This window comes from Rhincodon typus, chromosome 35 (assembly GCF_021869965.1).
Source record: "Rhincodon typus isolate 14 chromosome 35, sRhiTyp1.1, whole genome shotgun sequence".
NCBI lineage: Eukaryota > Metazoa > Chordata > Chondrichthyes > Orectolobiformes > Rhincodontidae > Rhincodon > Rhincodon typus.
Window position 1 is genome coordinate 19593568 of NC_063366.1, and position 18169 is coordinate 19611736.

At 40.4% G+C, this 18169-nt stretch overlaps 1 protein-coding gene and 1 long non-coding RNA gene across 2 annotated transcripts in view; one reads left to right on the top strand and one right to left on the bottom strand.

Moving 5' to 3' along the window:
• LOC109918405 (zinc-binding protein A33-like) overlaps positions 1-5324 on the bottom strand; it is a 10362-nt gene extending 5038 nt beyond the window's left edge. Inside the window, exons 1-5 of the mRNA XM_020518330.2 lie at positions 4914-5324; positions 4721-4816; positions 4400-4633; positions 1223-1269; positions 1023-1138 (exon numbers count right to left, since the gene is read on the bottom strand). Of these exons, the coding sequence (XP_020373919.2) occupies positions 1023-1138; positions 1223-1269; positions 4400-4633; positions 4721-4816; positions 4914-5324 (904 nt within the window). The remainder of the gene's footprint in view (positions 1-1022; positions 1139-1222; positions 1270-4399; positions 4634-4720; positions 4817-4913) is intronic.
• An 822-nt stretch (positions 5325-6146) lies between these two features.
• LOC125486952 lies at positions 6147-8286 on the top strand. Its single transcript, XR_007265524.1, has 2 exons — positions 6147-6263; positions 6364-8286. It is a non-coding gene; the product is annotated as an uncharacterized LOC125486952 (long non-coding RNA).
• Positions 8287-18169: the final 9883 nt, after the last annotated feature.

The following is an 18169-nucleotide window of genomic DNA, read 5'->3' on the forward strand; positions in this document are numbered from 1 at the left end:
TGATGATGGGTCTAGGCCCGAAACGTCAGCCTTTCTGCTCCTATGATGCTGCTTGGCCTGCTGTGTTCGTCCAGCTCTGCACCTTGTTGTCTCGGATTCTCCAGCATCTGCAGTTCCTACTACCTCTCCCAACCTGAAATGTCAACTTGCCTACTCCTCTGGTGCTGCCTGGCCTGCTGTGTTCCTCCGGCTCAACGCTGTGTTATCTCATGTCCCTTAATATTGTCTTATGATTCTTGATTCCAAATTTAGCTTTATCAGGCTGTTGTGAAGAACCTTGAGATGTTAGAGGAGCTATGTACAAACTGTTATTTGATGGCAGGTCATGGAGGTGGCTGCAGATTCTGATTTCTTGTGCTCTGCAGAGCAAAGCGTCAAAAGGAAGGTGTTGCACATCGGGGGTAACATGCTACAGAATTGTTACATTCTCTATCTTTATTATTCAGAATGCTGACAACTTGTCCATCACGTTGTGTCAGGAATAACTCCCAAGATCATAACAATGAGCCAGATCAGAGAAGTAAAGGAAGAAAACCCTGCAATCTGGATCTCACTACCTCTTGGGATGTCCTACATGTGCTCAAAGGTCAGTGGATTGAGAATTAGCCTGTTCAGGTACATGAAGACCAATGGAAGAAAGTCACAACCTCAAATAGAAATAATCCTCACATTAAGATAGCTGATGATTTACACACAGGGTGTAAAGCTTTAATCTCTGATTGCTCCTATTCACTTACCCAGAGCAGCATGTAAATCAGAGTCATCTCTTCACCACTTCCTGACTTTGCATCCATCCTGCTCCGTCCTTTCAATCTTAAAGTGTGTCAGTTTTGCTAACAGCATTATTATGGTATATTTTGGCAAAGGAATTTGGAAGTCTACGTACACAACACCAGCCTCACAACCCTCATCATCAACACTTTGCATTTTCTGTGTTTTGCACCTAAAGGTTATGTCACATTGCTCTATTCTCATGCCAAGAGCTTTGCAGGGTTCAAATGGAAAAACTGGAAGCTCTTTACCTGGGTGAATACTCCCTATCATTTCTTTCCACACAGTATACTGTAGCGGGCCTTTGAATCTTCCCAGTGACACCGAGGCTGGTATCACTGACTTTGCATCATCCTGAGCATTAATCCTGTGAACATAAAGTGTTCAGTGTACCATTGCAGCTTTTAGACATTACCAAGTTAAATTAATTGGAAAGGCAGGGAATACATACCCTTTGTCCCTTGAAATCTCCTCTTGAAATAAGAGAGAATCACACGTCTAAGAGGATAATCAAAGGTTAGTGGCGCAGCCAACATATTACCAATCAATATTTTGTCTCTGTTAAGTGACAGCACAGATCAGTCAGGAATAAAATGAACATAGTGCAACAACTTACTCTGGAAAATCTCTAATTGACACAGATTCATATTGTATATTTTCAATGATAACACTGAAACTGAGGCAGTTGTTATTCCTTAATGAGAATTTGTTATTTCTATTAGCAATGCATTGCCTCATTTTAATGCTGTAATTTTGAGACCGATTTTTCCTGCAGCATCAGTTAACACACCTGGCAAAACGCAGAATTGGCCTAGTTAAATGTGTTGGAGACAGAAACTTTTAAAAGTTAAATCTGTTCATCTCCCTCTGTTGTTTAGTGGTGCTTATAGGTAGTCACCTGACCTTAGTATCAGCACACTTCATTAACCCTGGATTTCAGTTCCTAGCGATTTGACATAAAGATTTGCCTGACCCGCTGAGTTTCTCCAGCATTCTCAATATTGCTTTTAGACAACATCAGCATATGAAAGAAAAGTCATTCTTAACTAATTTACAGATCTCATCCATCCTTCGTTACCTTTAAATTTTAATATTTCTAATATACTGCTAGCTGACCTTCCAACTTCTAACTTCCATAAACTTGCAGGTCTTTCAAAACTCCACTTCCTGTGTCTTTTTAAACACCATTCCTGGGCTCACAGACTTACACAGTGCAGCAATGTATCAATTTAAAAAGTTTCGGCCTTGTTTTCAAATCTCTCCAAGGCCTTATTCCTTGGCAACTGAATCGTCAGCCCCACACCCTCCAAGATATGTGCTTTTGTTCTGCCAATTCTGACTATTTAACCATCCCTGATTTTACTCACCCCATCAGACTTGGCTGTGCTTTCAGTTGGCAGTCCTTAATGCCTGAATTTCCTGCCAAAATGTTTTTGTCCATACCTCACTTTTCTCATTGAGGATCCTCAGTAAATACTGTCCCTTGTCCAAACTTTTGGTTATAACTTCTTATGTGGCTGGATGTCACAACTTCTTTTATAATGCCATTGTGAAATGTTTTAGGTGTCTTGTTACTTAAGGCATTATGTAAATATGGACCACTTTATTGCCTACAGTGACTGCATCATGTGAGAGAGCTTGGGCACAAATTTAAGCTAGTAAAAATGGAAAATGCTGGAAATACTTAGCAAGCCAGGCAGCAACAAGTTATAAAACAAAGTGAATGTTTCAGTGACCCTTCATCAGAGACATTTAAGTTAGGTCACAACTTGAGTACGGTGTGTAGTTCTGGTCACCTCCTTACAGAAAGGATTTAAAATTACTAGAGAAGGTGCAAAGTAGATTTGAGAATGGTGCCAGGACTGAAAAAAATGTACCCATGAGGAAAAATTGGACAGGTTGCAGTAGTTTTCCTTGTAACAAAGGAGGTTGAAGAGCATCTTAACTGAGATGAGAGGGGCCTGGATGGAGTGAATGAGCAGAACCTATTTACCTGAACAGACAGGGTGGGAGGTTGAGGGGTGACCCTTATTAAAGTTCATAAAATCATGAGGGGCATAGATAAGGTGAATAACCAAGGGTCTTTTCCCTAGGCTATGGGAGTTCAAAACTAGGGGGCATATTTTTAAGATGAGAGGAGAAAGATTCAAAAAGGACATGAAGGGCAATTTTTTTACAGAAAGTGGTTTGTATGTGGAATGAACTGCCAAAGGAAGTGGTGGATGCAGATACAGTAGCAACATTTAAAAGACGTTTAGATAAGTACTTGAATAGGAAAGATTTGGAGGAATGTGGGCCAAATGCAGGCAAGTTGGATTAGTTTGGTTTGGGAGCATGGTCGGTGTGGACTAGTTGAACCGAAAGGTCTGTTTCCATGCTGTATGACTCTATGACAAGATTAGGTGGCATAGATTTAAAGTGATTGATAGAGATTAGAAAGGAGATAGACCATTAGAAATGGAAACAGGAGTAGGTTGTGTGATTCCTCAAGACTGCCCTGCCATTGAATCATGGCTGGTCGACATTCCTCACATCCAGTTTCCTTCGTTTCCCTGTAACCTTTGGTTCCTAGACTGGTCAAGAATCCATCTATCTCAGGGCATAAATTCTCAACTCCTGTAAATGGTGTCTGGATGTGCATCTCTGATGGGAAATGGGATTAGGCTGTTGGTGGTTCATTTATCCACTGACACAGGCACCAGAGAAAGCCAAGTGCCTCACTCTTTGCCATAAACATTTCTAATAAGTTTTAAGTTGATTCACAAAAGAAATGAAAGCGATGTGAAGAATTTTTGTTTTCGTTAAAGCAGGAGTTGTTTTGGGCTGCAATGCATTGCTGAAGAGCTGGCGGTAATCAGAGTTCTAATTCCTAAAGCTAATTGTATACTCATTTTTGAAACAAAAATAGAAATCACTGGAAAATCTCAGTAGGTCTACCAGCATCTGTGGAGAGAAAATATATTTTTGAAGGGAGTACATTTACAGAGAGAGAACAGGATGTGGGCCTAACTGAATATCTCTCCCAAGGCACAGCAATTGAGTAGAAATTTTTTTTAGACCTATCATCTGGACCAAGAGGAACAAGTTATTCATTGAGCTTTACCAAAGCCATCAGGCAGTGTGAAACCAACTGGTGTATGGTAACAAAAAGTGCAGGAGATCACAGCGAGTCAGGCATGATTCCATGGAGAGAAAGCAAGCTAACGTTTCGTGTCTATATGACTCTTTTTCAGACCTGAAGTGGAGTGTGGAGGGAACACCATTTATGTTATAGTGGGGCAGGGGAGATCAGAGTAGTGGGGGAGAAAAGATATTGTTAGTTCAAGTTAAATGATCAGAATGTAAGAAATCCAGGTTAAGGGTGTGTCTAACTGCCAGACTGGAAAGAACAGAGCTGGGGTGGGGAGAGAGAACATGGTGACAGAGAATGTAACAGGTAAAGCTAAAAGAAAGGGAAGGAATGGGTTCACAATTTGAAGGTGTTAAACTCAATATTGAGCCCAGAAGGTTTCAAAGTGCCTAGTTTGAAGATGAGATGTTGCTCCTCCAGTTTTCACTGTGATGGATTTTGAAAACGTTGTCAACGTTTGAAATGTGGATTTCCTTCAGTAAAACCATTTTTTTTTACCTTCAGGAACTTGAGTGGGTCATGTTCCTTCATCTGACTCTGCAACTTTGATAGTTCTCGTTCAACGCTACCTAACTCCTGTTGGATCCCACTGAGTTTTTTTTCCATTGTTTGTATAATCCTCTCCTCTTCTTCTCTCAGATCTCTGAGTAAACGCCGCTCTTTCTCAGTGAGAATCTGGTGCATTTTAGCGAACTCGGATGTGATGTGGGTCTGCAGACTGCTCGCCTGTTTCTACAGAATAAAATGAGAAGTATCATTAACGTCCCGCCATAAAAAGAAAGCGGATCCCTGAAAATCACCACATGGACGAGCCCTCACCTTAAATTCAGACAAGAGCCGCTTCTGCCGCCGTTCGGTGTCCTGAACTGCAATTTTTCTACTTGTCGCCGATTCTAAATGTGGTTTCAGTTGGTCCTGGAACGAGGAGTCAAATTGGCAAATCAGAGCTTTGGACAAAGAGAAAATTATGCAACAAACCAGAAGTGCAACCCTCCAAATTGTTTTCTTTTACCTTGTACATCTCCGCAGCCTCGTCTATCGGTAGGAACTGATGAGATTTGTGTTCCCGCGAATCTCTACAAATGAAGCAGATCAATTTCTTGTCAGTTTCACAGAACAGCTTCAGTTCTTCCCGGTGTTTCCCGCAATGAAATTTCTTGTCCTTCTGCTTCGACTCCAGTTTCAGATTTCTAGCTTTCTCGGCTAGACTTGCTAAGGCCCAGCTGGCTCGGAGGTTTCTTTCCGGAAACTCCTGTCGACATTCCGGGCAGGAGTTTATCTCCTTGATTTTCCAACTCTGGGTGATACAGGAGCGGCAGAAGTTGTGTCCACAATCCAGTGAGACCGGATCGGTGAAGAAATCCAGACAAATCGAACAAATCGCTTCCTCGGTCCAATTTTCAGCCTTCTTTCTGTCCGCCATATCGTCAGCAAGTGTGTTCCTGCTTCCGAGTCGGTTTCACTTTCGTTGATCATCAAGACAATCGGCCGGCTGTTCTCCTCGGGGTTGCGGGGAGGGGGGCGCGTTGCGAATTACCTAAACCCTGGAGAAAAAGCGAATTCCCCCAAGGAAAATTACATGAAAAACAAAAGGCATTCGGCGAAAAATGGGTTTCGCGTTCATGGCTTTTCATCAGAAATCTATTTTTCTCTCCACGGATGCCATCAGTTTCCAGAGAACCCCTGCAGTGTAGAAGCAGGCCATTCGGCCCTTCGAGTCCACGCCGACCCTCCGAAGAGCATCTGACCCAGACCCACCCCCTGCTTTATCCCTATAACTAATCCACCTAGTCCATACATCTCAGGACGCTATAGTATGGCAAATCTACCTAACCTGCACAGGTAAGGCGGGAGAAGACCAGAACCCATGCAGACCCGGGTGAATGTGCAAACTCCACACAGAAAGCCGCCCGAGGCTGTAATCAAACTCTGGTTCTTTGCACTGTGAGACAACAATGCTAACCATTGAGCCACTGTGCCCTCCCTGCTTTGTTTTCAGATATCCAACATTTGCATTAGAGAAAATGGATCTATGGATGGTATAATTTAAAAAAATCCATACGAAAATGTTTGCCTGCTGCCGACAGGAGGCAAATGTTTGTAGTCCCAAGTCCCCCTTTTGTTTTCCTACATTCTGCAATCGGCTGCAGGCGCCTCAGGCAAGACCAGCACCTGTTTGCCCATACTGTGATTGAACTGAGTGACTTGCGAAGTCTTTTCAAAGGATGCAAAAACATAAACTGCTGGAAAAATTCAACTGGTCTGGCAGCATCTGTGGGAAGAAAGCAGAGTTAATGTTTCAGGTCGAACAGGTAGTAAATTGTGCTTGTGGGGTCCTTCAAGCTGAAATGGTATATTGTGGGTGAGTATAGCCACCTTGTGAATCTAACTCAAAGAAATTTGTTAAGTAATGTGACTGTACTGTGGCTTTAAGAAATGTGTTTTGTCTTGGTTTCTTTTAGAGAAAGATTGGGCGGCAGGTGACCAGCAGTCCATAAGAAGATAAAACAACGTGTGAAGACTTGGATAACACAATGTGGAGCTGAAGGAACACAGCAGGCCAGACAACATGAGAGGAGCAAGAAAGCTGATGTTTTGGGTCGGGACCCTTCTTCAGAAATGTCAGCTGGCCTGTTGTGTTCCTCCAGCTCCACACTGTGTTATCTCTGACTCCAGCATCGGCAGTTCTTTCTATCTCTGTGTGAAGCTTTGGGTTTTTTTTAAGTTGGAATAATAGAAGCAGTCTGAATGGGTGCAGTCAAGCTCCCGCCCACAAAACCAGCATTTTTACTTTTTTCAGTAGCAGAAGCTGCTGGAGGTGCGAACAAGCTGCCATATCTCTCTTTGCTATAGCTGAAAGCTGGAGTTCTCTCTCCCTCACAGAATTGTCTTTTGATGTTCTTTCCTCTTGAATTGGAGAACTGCATGTGAGACAATCCATTTTCTGAATTTGCCTTTTGCCAAGGATGTGTTTATGGAATGTTGCTATATTGGAACAGTTAATTACTGATAGTTATTGTTCTGTTAAATTTTCCAATAGAGTTAAGTTATTCCAATTCCTTCTTTCTTTTACTGTATTTTAATAATAGTGGATGAATAAGTGTGTTTTGCTTTCCATCTGGTAGTTTGACCAATCAAATTGCACCTGGAATGCAACACCTTACATTTACCTGTAAAATAAGAAAAAGTTAGGGTCTATCTTCTAAATAATTTAGAATAATAAAGATTTCATGAATTTCACCTGCATTTCTACAGCACACTACCCTCATGGCTACAAGAACAGGTCAGAGGCTAGGAAACCTGCAGTGAGTTACTTAACTCCTGACTCCTCAAATTGACAAGGGCGCAAGTCAGGAGTTTGATAGAATACTCCCTATTTGCCTGAATGAGTTCCAACAACACTCAAGAAGATTTAAACCACCCAGAACAAAGCAGGCACTTGATTGGCACCACATCTACAAACATTCACTCACTCCACCATTGAAGCTTTTTAGTAGCAATGTGCCCATACTCAAGATGCACTACAGAAATTCATCAATGCTTCCTAAACACTTTCCGAACCACCTGCAATTTCTCCGCCAAGCCAGTCACCATCCAAATTTAGAAATATATTGCTGTTCCTTCAGTGTCACTGGTTCAAATGTTGAAACTCCCTCCATTAATGTCTCTGTGGCTGTGCCTTCACCAAACTGACTAGCCATTCAAGAATGCAGCTCACCACTACCTTCTCAAAGTCAGCTAGGGATGGGCAATAAGTGCTGGCCCAGCTAGTCTTGCCCAAATCCTATGAGTGAATTAGGAAAAAGTAGTAAGACAGGTAAGGATAACAGATTTGCTCCAAAAGTGTGGAAGTGAACGAGATGGGCTTTTACAACAATTGACTATGGTTATCATGGTCATGATTACTGAGACTAATTTTGAATTCTAGATGCATTAATTGAAATTTCACCAGCTATCACTTAAACCCCGCTCTCCAGAATTTTAGCTTGGATCTCTGGGTTGCTAGTCTGGTAAGGTTGCCACTACACCACACTCTCCCCCCGACTAAACTGCACAGAGAGAGAAAAGTCCACCAAGTGGGCAGTTTGTGCATAGACATTCAAAAAATAAAAATTCTGCACCCACACATTTAAATGAATAAGTTGCATATAACAAAACAAAGCTATAGGGAATATTGATGAACACCCTGAACAGTCCCTTGTTGTTTCAATATGCGCAGTATGTAAGCAACACAAAATACTTTGAATAAGGGTTCACCTAAGATGCTGAAGACTTTGGAGAAGAAACAAAAAAAGGCATCTGATTTCTTTTTGCATGATCATACTAGGGTTTCTGTAGCCATCCAATTCTTCACCAAATAAAATGTCCTTCTTCATGCATTATTACTTACTGGCTATTCTATTGTCTGTTGCATCATATAGACAGGTTAAGCAAATGGGCAAAACTTGAGAGATGGAATATAATGTGGGAAAATGAGAGGTTATGTACATTGGCAGGGGAAATAAAGGAGCTGAATATTATTTAAATGGAGAAAGACTGTAGAAAGCCACAGAACAGAAAGATTTGAGAGACCTTGAACATAAATCATAAAAAGCTAGCATACATGTTCAGTAATAGGCTAAGCAAGCTTCATAAGACACAACTACAACAATTAAGAGGCATTTGGATGGCCATTTAAAATAGGAAGGGTTTAGAGGGACATGGGCTAAATGCTGGAAAATGGGACTAGATTAATTTAGAATTAATTAGGGCCTGTTTCCATGCTGTACTGCTCCATTAATCTATTACTACTCAGACCAAGGCTGGACTACTGTGAACAGTTTTGCCTCCCTTATCCGGGGAAAGGTATATCAGCATTGGTGACATTCATAGAAGTCTCATTAGGCTGATACCAAATATGGAGGGACTGGCTTATGAGCAGAAGTCAAGTAGGTATAGAAAAAATGAGAGCAACCTCATTGAAACATGAGATACTTGGAGGACTTGACAAAGTCGATGCAGAATTGTTGTTTCCCCCTTGTATGAGAGTCTGGGAACAGAGGGCATAATCTCAGAATAAGGGGTCTCAGATTTGGGACAGAGATAAAGAAGAATTTTTTTTCTTAGAGGGTAGTGAATCTGTGGAATTTTTTTACCATAGTGGGTTGTGGAGGCTTGGTGGTAAATTACATTTCAAGGCTGAGATAGAGGAGCTGGATATGAATTAAATAGAGAAAGACAACAGAATGCTATGGAACAGAGGAATTTTCAGAGTCCTTGTCCTAATTTACAAAAAAAAACTGGCACCAAGTTCAGCAATTAATACAGAAAGCATATAGAATTTTGGCATTTATTTCAAATGGAATACTTTATAAAAGTGCAGAGGTCTTGCTAAAACTATGCAAGGAACTAGTCAGACCATGGTTGGAATACTGTGAACAGTTTTGAGCTGCTTATCTAAGGAAAGATATACTGGGACTGAAGGCAGTCCAGAGAAGGTTCACTTGGCTCATACCAGTATGGAATGACTATCTTATGAGGAGAGGTTGAGTAGGATGGTCCTGTACTCATTGGAATTCAGAAGAATGAGAGGGAACCTTATTGAAACATACAGATTCTTAAAGGATTAACAGGGTAGATGTGGAAAGGCTGTTTCCCCTTATGGGAGTGTCTAGGACTAGACAGTATAATCTCTGAATAAAGGGTTCAAGCATTTAAGCCAGAGATGATGAGGTATTTCTCCATGCAGTGAGTAATTAATTTGTGGAATTCCTTCCAGCAGAGAGATGTCATTAGTATATTCTAGGCTGAGATAAGACAGAATTTTAGTCAGTAAGGGAATCAAGGGTTATGGGGGAAAAGTAGGAGAGTGGATCATCAGAGGATTATCAGATCAGCTGTGATCTCATTGAGTGGCAGAGCAGACCTAATCAGCTGAATGGCCTGTTCTGCTTCTACACATTATGCTCTTATCGACTAACTCAATAATCGGCCAGCAAAAGAACCTGCAAATTTACTGGTTTCAATACTACCAAAACATAACATTTAGTATACTTGACAACTAAAAGCAGGAGTGGCCATTCAGCCCTTCAAGTCTGTTCCATTTAGATAACAGTTAACCTAGACTTTGATTCCACTTGCACCCACTTTGCTCCATATCCCTCAATACATTGAAAGGCATGCCCAAGATTTTGTTGAATGAGGTTGATTTGAAGGAGGGTTCAACAAGAACAACAGCTGGATCTATAGCACAATAAAGCGTTTATGGAAATATATCTCTGAACCTGGCATTGAAACAAACTTACTCAACCTGCACACAATGGTGTAGATCTGAAAACAACCAGAGTTGTTAACCAGAGTTGTAACAACCTGACATCAGTGTGGGGAAGCTGCTGGAGAAGATACTGAGGACTAGGATCTATTTACATTTGGAAGAAAATGGGCTTATTAGTGATAGGCAGCATGGTTTGGTGCAGGGAAGGTCATGTCTTACCAACTTGATAGAATTCTTTGAGGAAGTGACGATGTTGATAGATGAGGGAAGGGCTGTAGATGTCATATACATGGACCTCAGTAAGGCGTTTGATAAGGTTCCCCATGGTAGGCTGATGGAGAAAGTGAAGTCACATGGGGTCCAGGGTGTACAAACTACATGGATAGAGAACTGGCTGGGCAACAGGACAACAGAGTTGTAGTGAAAGGGAGTTTCTCAAAATGGAGAACTGTGACCAGTGGTGTTCCACAGGGATCCGTGTTGGGACCACTGTTGTTTGTGATATACATAAATGATCTGGATGAAGGTATAAATGGTCTGATTAGCAAGTTTGCAGATGACACTAAGATTGGTGGAGTAGCAGATAGTGAAGGGGACTGTCGGAAAATGCAGCAGAATATAGATAGATTGGAGAGTTGGGTGGAGAAATGGCAGATGGAGTTCAATCCAGGCAAATGCAAGGTGATGCATTTTGGAAGATCCAATTCAAGATCGAACTATACAGTAAATGGAAAAGCCCGGGGGAAAATTGACGCACAGACACATCTGGGTGTTCAGGTCCATTGTACTCTGAAGGTGGCAATGCAGGTCGATAGAGTGGTCAAGAAGGCATACGGCATGCTTTCATTCATCAGACGGGCTATTGAGTACAAGAGTTGGCAGGTCATATTGCAGTTGTATAGGACTATTGTTCGACCACATTTGGAATACTGCGTACAGTTCTGGTTGCCACATTACCAAAAGGATGTGGATGCTTTGGAGAGGGTGCAGAGGAGGTTCACCAGGATGTTGCCTGGTATAGAGGGTCCTAGCTATGAAGAGAGGTTGAGTAGGTTAGGATTATTTACTTTAGAAAGACGGAGGTTGAGGTCTACAAAATCATGAGAGGTACAGACAGGGTGGATAGCAAGAAGCTTTTTCCCAGAGTGGGGGAAAACATTACTAGGAGTCACAATTTCAAGGTGAGAGGGGAAAAGTTTAAGGGAGATGTGCGTGGAAAGTTCTTTATGCAGAGGGTGGTGGGTGCCTGGAACGCGTTGCCAGCAGAGGTAGTAGAGGCGGGCATGATAGTGTCATTTAAGATGTATCTAGACAGATACATGAATGGGCAGGGAGCAGAGGGATACAGATCCTTGGAAAATAGGCGACAGGTTTAGATAGAGGATCTGGATCGGTGCAGGCTTGGAGGGCCAAAGGGCCTGTTCCTGTGCTGTAATTTTCTTTGTTCTTTGTTCTTCTTTGTTCAGAGTTGAGGGAGGTTATAAACTAGGAGTGAAGGAATGAAATGTTGGAATAAATGCTGTAGATTTCTATTTTACCAAAAGGTGGATATGGTATGTGTGGGATATGAAGGTATAACATTAAAGGAATAAGAGAGAAAGCACATTCCATAGCAACTAAAATTATAGAATATGATTGATGTATCCCACTAACAAAGTAGCAAATAAAACACCAGGATACATATTAATATGACTAAAATTGAAAAGTAATACAGTAACATTTAACTTGTAGAGAACATTGGATAGACAGCACTTGGGGAACTGTGCAGAATTTTAATATCCATTGTCTACAAAGTGTATCCATAGATGCAGATATAAAACAGATTCAGAAGTCTGAGTGACTTTAAATGTAAAAAATGGACTGGTGCTCTGTTTACCATGTAAAAGAAGGCTAAAGAATGATCTGATAGAAATTGTTATAAGTTTTGAAATGATCTGCTAGGCAGATGCAAGAAAAAAAGGCAGTGAATAGCATTGATCATTACAACCCAACTGCCATGGCTTTGATGGTGGATTAATTATTGGAAAGAAATTTGAGAGCTGCTGCAAATTGTGTTTGCAAAAGGCAAACATTAATGTCAGTATGGACTTCTTGAAGAAAGGTCATGTCCAAGTAACTTGATTAACCTTTTGTGCGAATCTAACAAGGAGAGTTGATAAGGGTAACACATTTGTGTAGTCAGCACAGATTTTACTGAGGCTTTGATAAGGTTCCAATGGAAGATTAGACATAAAAATAAACACCCACAGGGTCAATGGGCAGTGATATACTGGACCCAAAACTGGTTCAGTGACAGGAAGCGAAGGGTACTGTTTGTCAGATTATTCTGTGAATGGGAGGTTGTTTCCCGTGAACAAAGCTCAGCACTGCATTGCTTTCTATTTGTGAAATATAGCATTGATTTAGATGTCAAAGTAAGGGGCATGATTATCAAGTTTGCAGGTCATGTAAACATTGGTTGCTTAGCTGACAGTGAGGAAGAAAGCTGGAGACTACAGAAAGAAATCATTGAGCTGAAATGTGACAAATGGAATTCAATCTGGATAAGTGTGAGGGTCTGTTTCTAGTGGGGACAAACAAGATGAAGGAATAAGCAAAACCTGTTAGAATACTGAGAGGTGAATCTGAGATCCCTGAAGGTAGTTGACCAGGTATATGAGGTAATTAGGAAGACTTACAGAGTACTCCCCTTTCACAGTGAGGCCTAGAGGATAAGAACAGTGATATTATGCTAGAATTATGTCAAACACTAATTGGACAACCCTGGAGTATTGTTCACATTCTGGTCACCTTGTGTCAATAACTTTTTGATTGCATGAGAATATTTACAAAGGGCACTTATGAGGTTGCTGCTGGGAATGGAAGACTGGATTGACTGGTATTGTTTTCTCTGAAGCAGAGGAGGCAGAAGGAATATTTATCCGAAGTGTGTAAAATTACAGTTGGCTTAGATACAGTGACAGGATTAATCTATTTCCATGATTCCCACAGATGCTGCCAGACCGGTTGAGTTTAGCCTGCAATTTCTGTTTTGCTTTTGATTCCCATGATGTTGAGAAGTCAATAACCAGGTGATGTGGATTTAAAGTAATTGGGCGACAATTTATAGCTGAGTCAAAGAGAATTTTTTTGTTCACAGAGGGTGGTAGGAGCAGTTGGGTGGCAGAGGCAGAAAACCGCATCATATTTAACAAAATACAACTTGGCTATGCGCTTGATGTGTGAGATGATGGACAAATAGTTGGAAAGTGGTATCTGGTTTGTTATCTCTTTTTAAGTCAGTGCAGACGCAATAGTTTTAGGTTAAAATTTAAACTTGAATCACAATATTTATTTCACGTGAAACTCCAGAAGGAAAATAAATGCAGTAAAACTTTGAACGATGCATACTGTTCCAACTTGTTTTGTATACATCACAAGTGCTTCAGTACAACCAGTGCAGTAGGTAATAAAAATAATGAATGGAGGTGTAGAGAAACGGCAGGAGGTTGGCAGTAGGTAATATTGCTCATTTGAAGATCCAGTACAGATGCAATGGGCTAAATGGCTCCATTCTGCACTGTAACACTTCTATTAATCTGTGAATATATGAACACTCAAATTAAGAGTGAGAGTAGACCATCTAATTCTCATACATGCTCCTCTATTTAACAAGGATGATCTGATTACTTCAAATTCCAGTCCACCCCGAAAACCTTTCACTGGATTGCTCATCGCAAACCTATTTTTCTCTGCCTTAAAAGTAGAGGAACGTTCTAAAGACTCACAGCCCTTTGCAAGGATAAAGTTATTTAGCTTTGTCTTTATTTTTTAACAGTGATCCCTAACTCCACATTCTCCTATAAATGGGAAACATCATTTCCACATCATCTTTACAAGACCCCTCAGGAAGGTATATATTTCAATTGGACATCTCTCAATCTTCTAAGTCCCAATGGATATAAATCTAGTCTGCCCAACCTTTCCTCATTAGGCAGCTCATCTATTCCAGGTATTAAGCTGGTACACCTTCCCTGACCTGCTTCAAACACATTCATATTCCTTCTTAAATAGGAGACCAATACTGTCCACAATACTCAAGACGTGGTTTCATCATTGCCCTGTAAATGAAGCACAACATTCCTACTTTTTCTTTGATTTCCCTTGCAATAAATAATAACATTCTATTGGCTTTATGGTTGTACCTGTGCACTAACTTATTGCAATTTAAGCACTAGGACACCCAGAACTCATTATATCTCAGAGCTCTCAAATCTCTTACCATTTAGATAATATCATTTTTAATGCTTTTCTTGGGAAAATGGACAATTTAAAATTTTCCCACATTATACTTCATTTTCCTGATCTTTTCTTATTCACTTAATCTATCTATATCTCTTTGTAACATTCTCACATGCTCTTAACAGCTTACATTCCAACTTTGTGTCATCAAATTTAACAACCATTCCCTTGGTCCCTTCATCATTCAGAATAAACTAATGATCGGTCAGACGATTGGTGGGAGAAGGTGGACTGTTAGCCAACTTCAAGACTAAAGCTGAGTGTTCCATAAAGTTTGGTCCTACCCTGATAAGTTGTATTAACAGCTTGAACTCTAAAACAAAATTTCTAAATTTATAGATAACATCAAATTCAGGGAATGGTTGCGGGGTGGTGGTGGTCACCTAGTCAATGATGAGGAGGACTGCAACATACTAGACAAGAACTTATTAAATTTGAAGAACGTGCAAGTAATTGACAAATGAAGTTTGACGTTTTAAATGGGATTGAAACATCAAAAATAGGAGCAGGAGTAGGCCATTTAGTCCTTCAAACCTGCACTCACATTCAGTATGACCACAGTTGATCATCCAACTGACCTATGAAAATCTTTATAATTCTGAAATATTTGTTAGAGAATGATTCAATTTCTTGGAGACAGCATGACTATAGACCATCAACAAATGACTGTAAGGCATCATTTAAGAAGAAATTAGACAGTCTTATATAACAGAAGGGAATAGCAAGTTACAACTGAACTAGTCTGTCTTCATACATCAGCCCTACCATCCCGAGAATCTGTTCCGGTAAATTTTTGTTGTACTCCCGCCATAGCCAGGACTTCCTTCCACAGTTAAGTAGACCAAAACTACGTACAATATACCTAAGTGTCTTCTCACCAAACCCTTGTACAATTGCATCATGACTTCCCTGCTCCTGTACTCTAACCATCTTGCATTCCATGTAGTATTTTGTTTGGGTAGGAAGAAGAGGAAAGTAACTTATTACCTGGAACGTACAAGTCTAGGTAGAGAAATAACAGGAAATGAAAGTAAAAATACACCTATTACTAAAGTTTACACCTCAAGTTAACAAGTCAATGAAAGAAAATCGAACACTAGATTTTATTTCCAAACGTATTCAACTGAAAATTAGGGAATTCCTGCTCAATCTGTATTGAACATTGATTGAATCACAGTTGGAATAATATATGCAGTTCTGGTTGTCATATTATACAAGATGTAGAGACTCTGGAGAGGTTGCAAGAAAGATTTACAAGGATACCAGTGAAACATAGATATCCTTATCAGGAAAGGATTGTTAGGCTGATTATCTTGAAAAAGAGAAAGCTTAGGGGTGATCTAATGAAAGTCTTTGTAGTTCTGAAAGGATTTGATAGAGTGGATACAGAAATGATTCAACTTGCCAGAGAGAGCATAACTATAGGCCATTAATATAAGACCCTATAACTTAAAGGTAAATTTAAAGGTATATAAGAGACAGTTACAATGATAGTTTGAGATGACAAATGTGACAGCAGACTTGATTGAAGTATAATAGTGGCAGATACTGGTCATATCAAACAGAGGGTCTTTAAGAAGAATACTAAATGAAGAAAGTGAAGAAGAAAGGGGGATATAAAATAACTTCAGAGATTAGGTACCTAGGCAATTGAAGACACCATCGTAAACAGTAGAATGATTAAAATCACGGATGCTCAAGTGACCAGAAGTATGAGTGTGGATATCTCAGATGATTGTGGTATTGAGATGTTATTTTAACTAGGAGCTGATGTAGCACAGCAATGATCAACACCTTAGTGTAGCAAGGATATAGCTGATTGAGTTTTCGAAGACCTGTAAAGTTTACAAAGGTAGAAAGTGAGGTTTGACTATCAATGCAGACAGGAATGCCCCATCTTCAGTGTTATGTACATACACTATGGGAAATGTAACTGGGAACTGTCACATACCATAATTTTATCTCCTATGTATAAATATTGCTACTAGAATGGGCTTGTAATATTTTCAATCCCTTCTAGCCTCAGAGCTGATTACATCTCAGACTGGAGCTGTGCCCACATGAGCCACCATTAGGTTATAGCAGAAGAAGGATTTAACATCACAATCATAGCAAGACACTAAATTTATTTTAACTTTTCTTCCAGCTCCAGCCTCTCTGACTCTGGACCTGAATCCCTGGCTCATCCTGTCTGAGGACTGGACCAGTGTGAAGCTCGGAAACAGATGACACTCGCAAACACTGTGGAGCGGTTTGGTCACATTCCATGTGTCCTGGGATAAAGGGGGTTCATGCCAGGGAGATGTTACTGGGAAGTGATGGTTGGGGGAACAAAACTAAATGGGGTTTGGGAGTGGTCCAAGAGTCAATCAACAGGAAAGGGAAATTTGATACAAGACCTGAGACTGGATACTGGACTGTATGCCTCATTCACAGTAATGACTATTTTGATGGCCCCCTCATGGACACCCCTCACTTTGAGGATGAAACCCCAGGAGATCAGGATTTTCCTGGATTATGAGGGTGAACAGGTGTCATTTTATAATGCAGACAACATGTCCCATCTCCACACTTTCACCCACACTTTCACTGAGAGGATCTTTCCCATCTTCAATCCAGGATGGAATTTTGGCAAGAAAAACTCAGGACCATTAACAATTCTATGAGTTAAAAGTCATGAACAGTGAAGGGTCCCTTTCCTTTAATTCCTCTGGTGGTAACATATCCAGTCACTGATTCTCTTTGCTGTTTGGTGTCTGTGAAGGAGCCTTCATACATTTTCTTTTGGTTTTGCTTTTTCCCTGCTTTATCTAACAGAAATAGTCCAAACTTCTGATTTGCTTGCCCCCTAGTGCCTGAATAAAGAGCTTTTAAAAACTGACCCTGTTTGCTCATGATGTGCGTGCAAGAGATATTCCCAGTTTCTGGTGCATTATGTCTGTGTATGAGAAATTTCCAGACACCGGTCATTTTACACTTATTCTCTGGAAAAAAAAACTATTCCTGTATCTGATTCTCTGTGCTCCCACTTATTTTTACTATAACCAGTATTTCCAGTTTTCATTCTCTGAACAGTGTCCAACTGAAACTTGAAACATTGCCCAACAACAGGTTTCAATCACCAGTAATCTACCATTCCCAAACAGTTTGTTCTGAGTTTAACCCTTCGTGCCTTAGGAAATTTCTGTTGGGGTATTTGTTTCTGTGTTGACCTGTAACCTACATATGTGTCTACTATTTTTGTGGACCCAGTCGCTCTTTAAAAGTTCTTTATGAGGTCACAACCAGGAGCTAACTATTGTTTTCATTAAAAAAAAAACTGAGATGCTACAATTCAGAAATAAAAACAGAAATTACTAGAAAAGTTCTGGCAGTCTGGCAGCATCTGTGGAGAGAAAGCAGAGTTAACATTTCAGATCCAGTGACCCTTCAGGATACTGAAAAAGGGTGAGTTGAAAACCTTAGTGCCCTGGCTTTCTCTGGGTCTGGTGGTGGTAACAAGCCCTGAAGTTAGGCAGATTGCCTAAGGATTTCAATAAACCTGATTCAAATTTTGACTATTCTTATGTATAGAGTTTCAAGCTTGTATGATATGAAGTGTGATGTTGTGCAACTGCTCCTGAGGGCTTATGATCAATTTCAATTTCAGTGTACATTTTGGCATTCTTTTCATCTGAGCATTTCGTATGTGTGTGTGTGTGTGTGTGTGTGTGTGTGTGTGTGTGTGTGTGTGT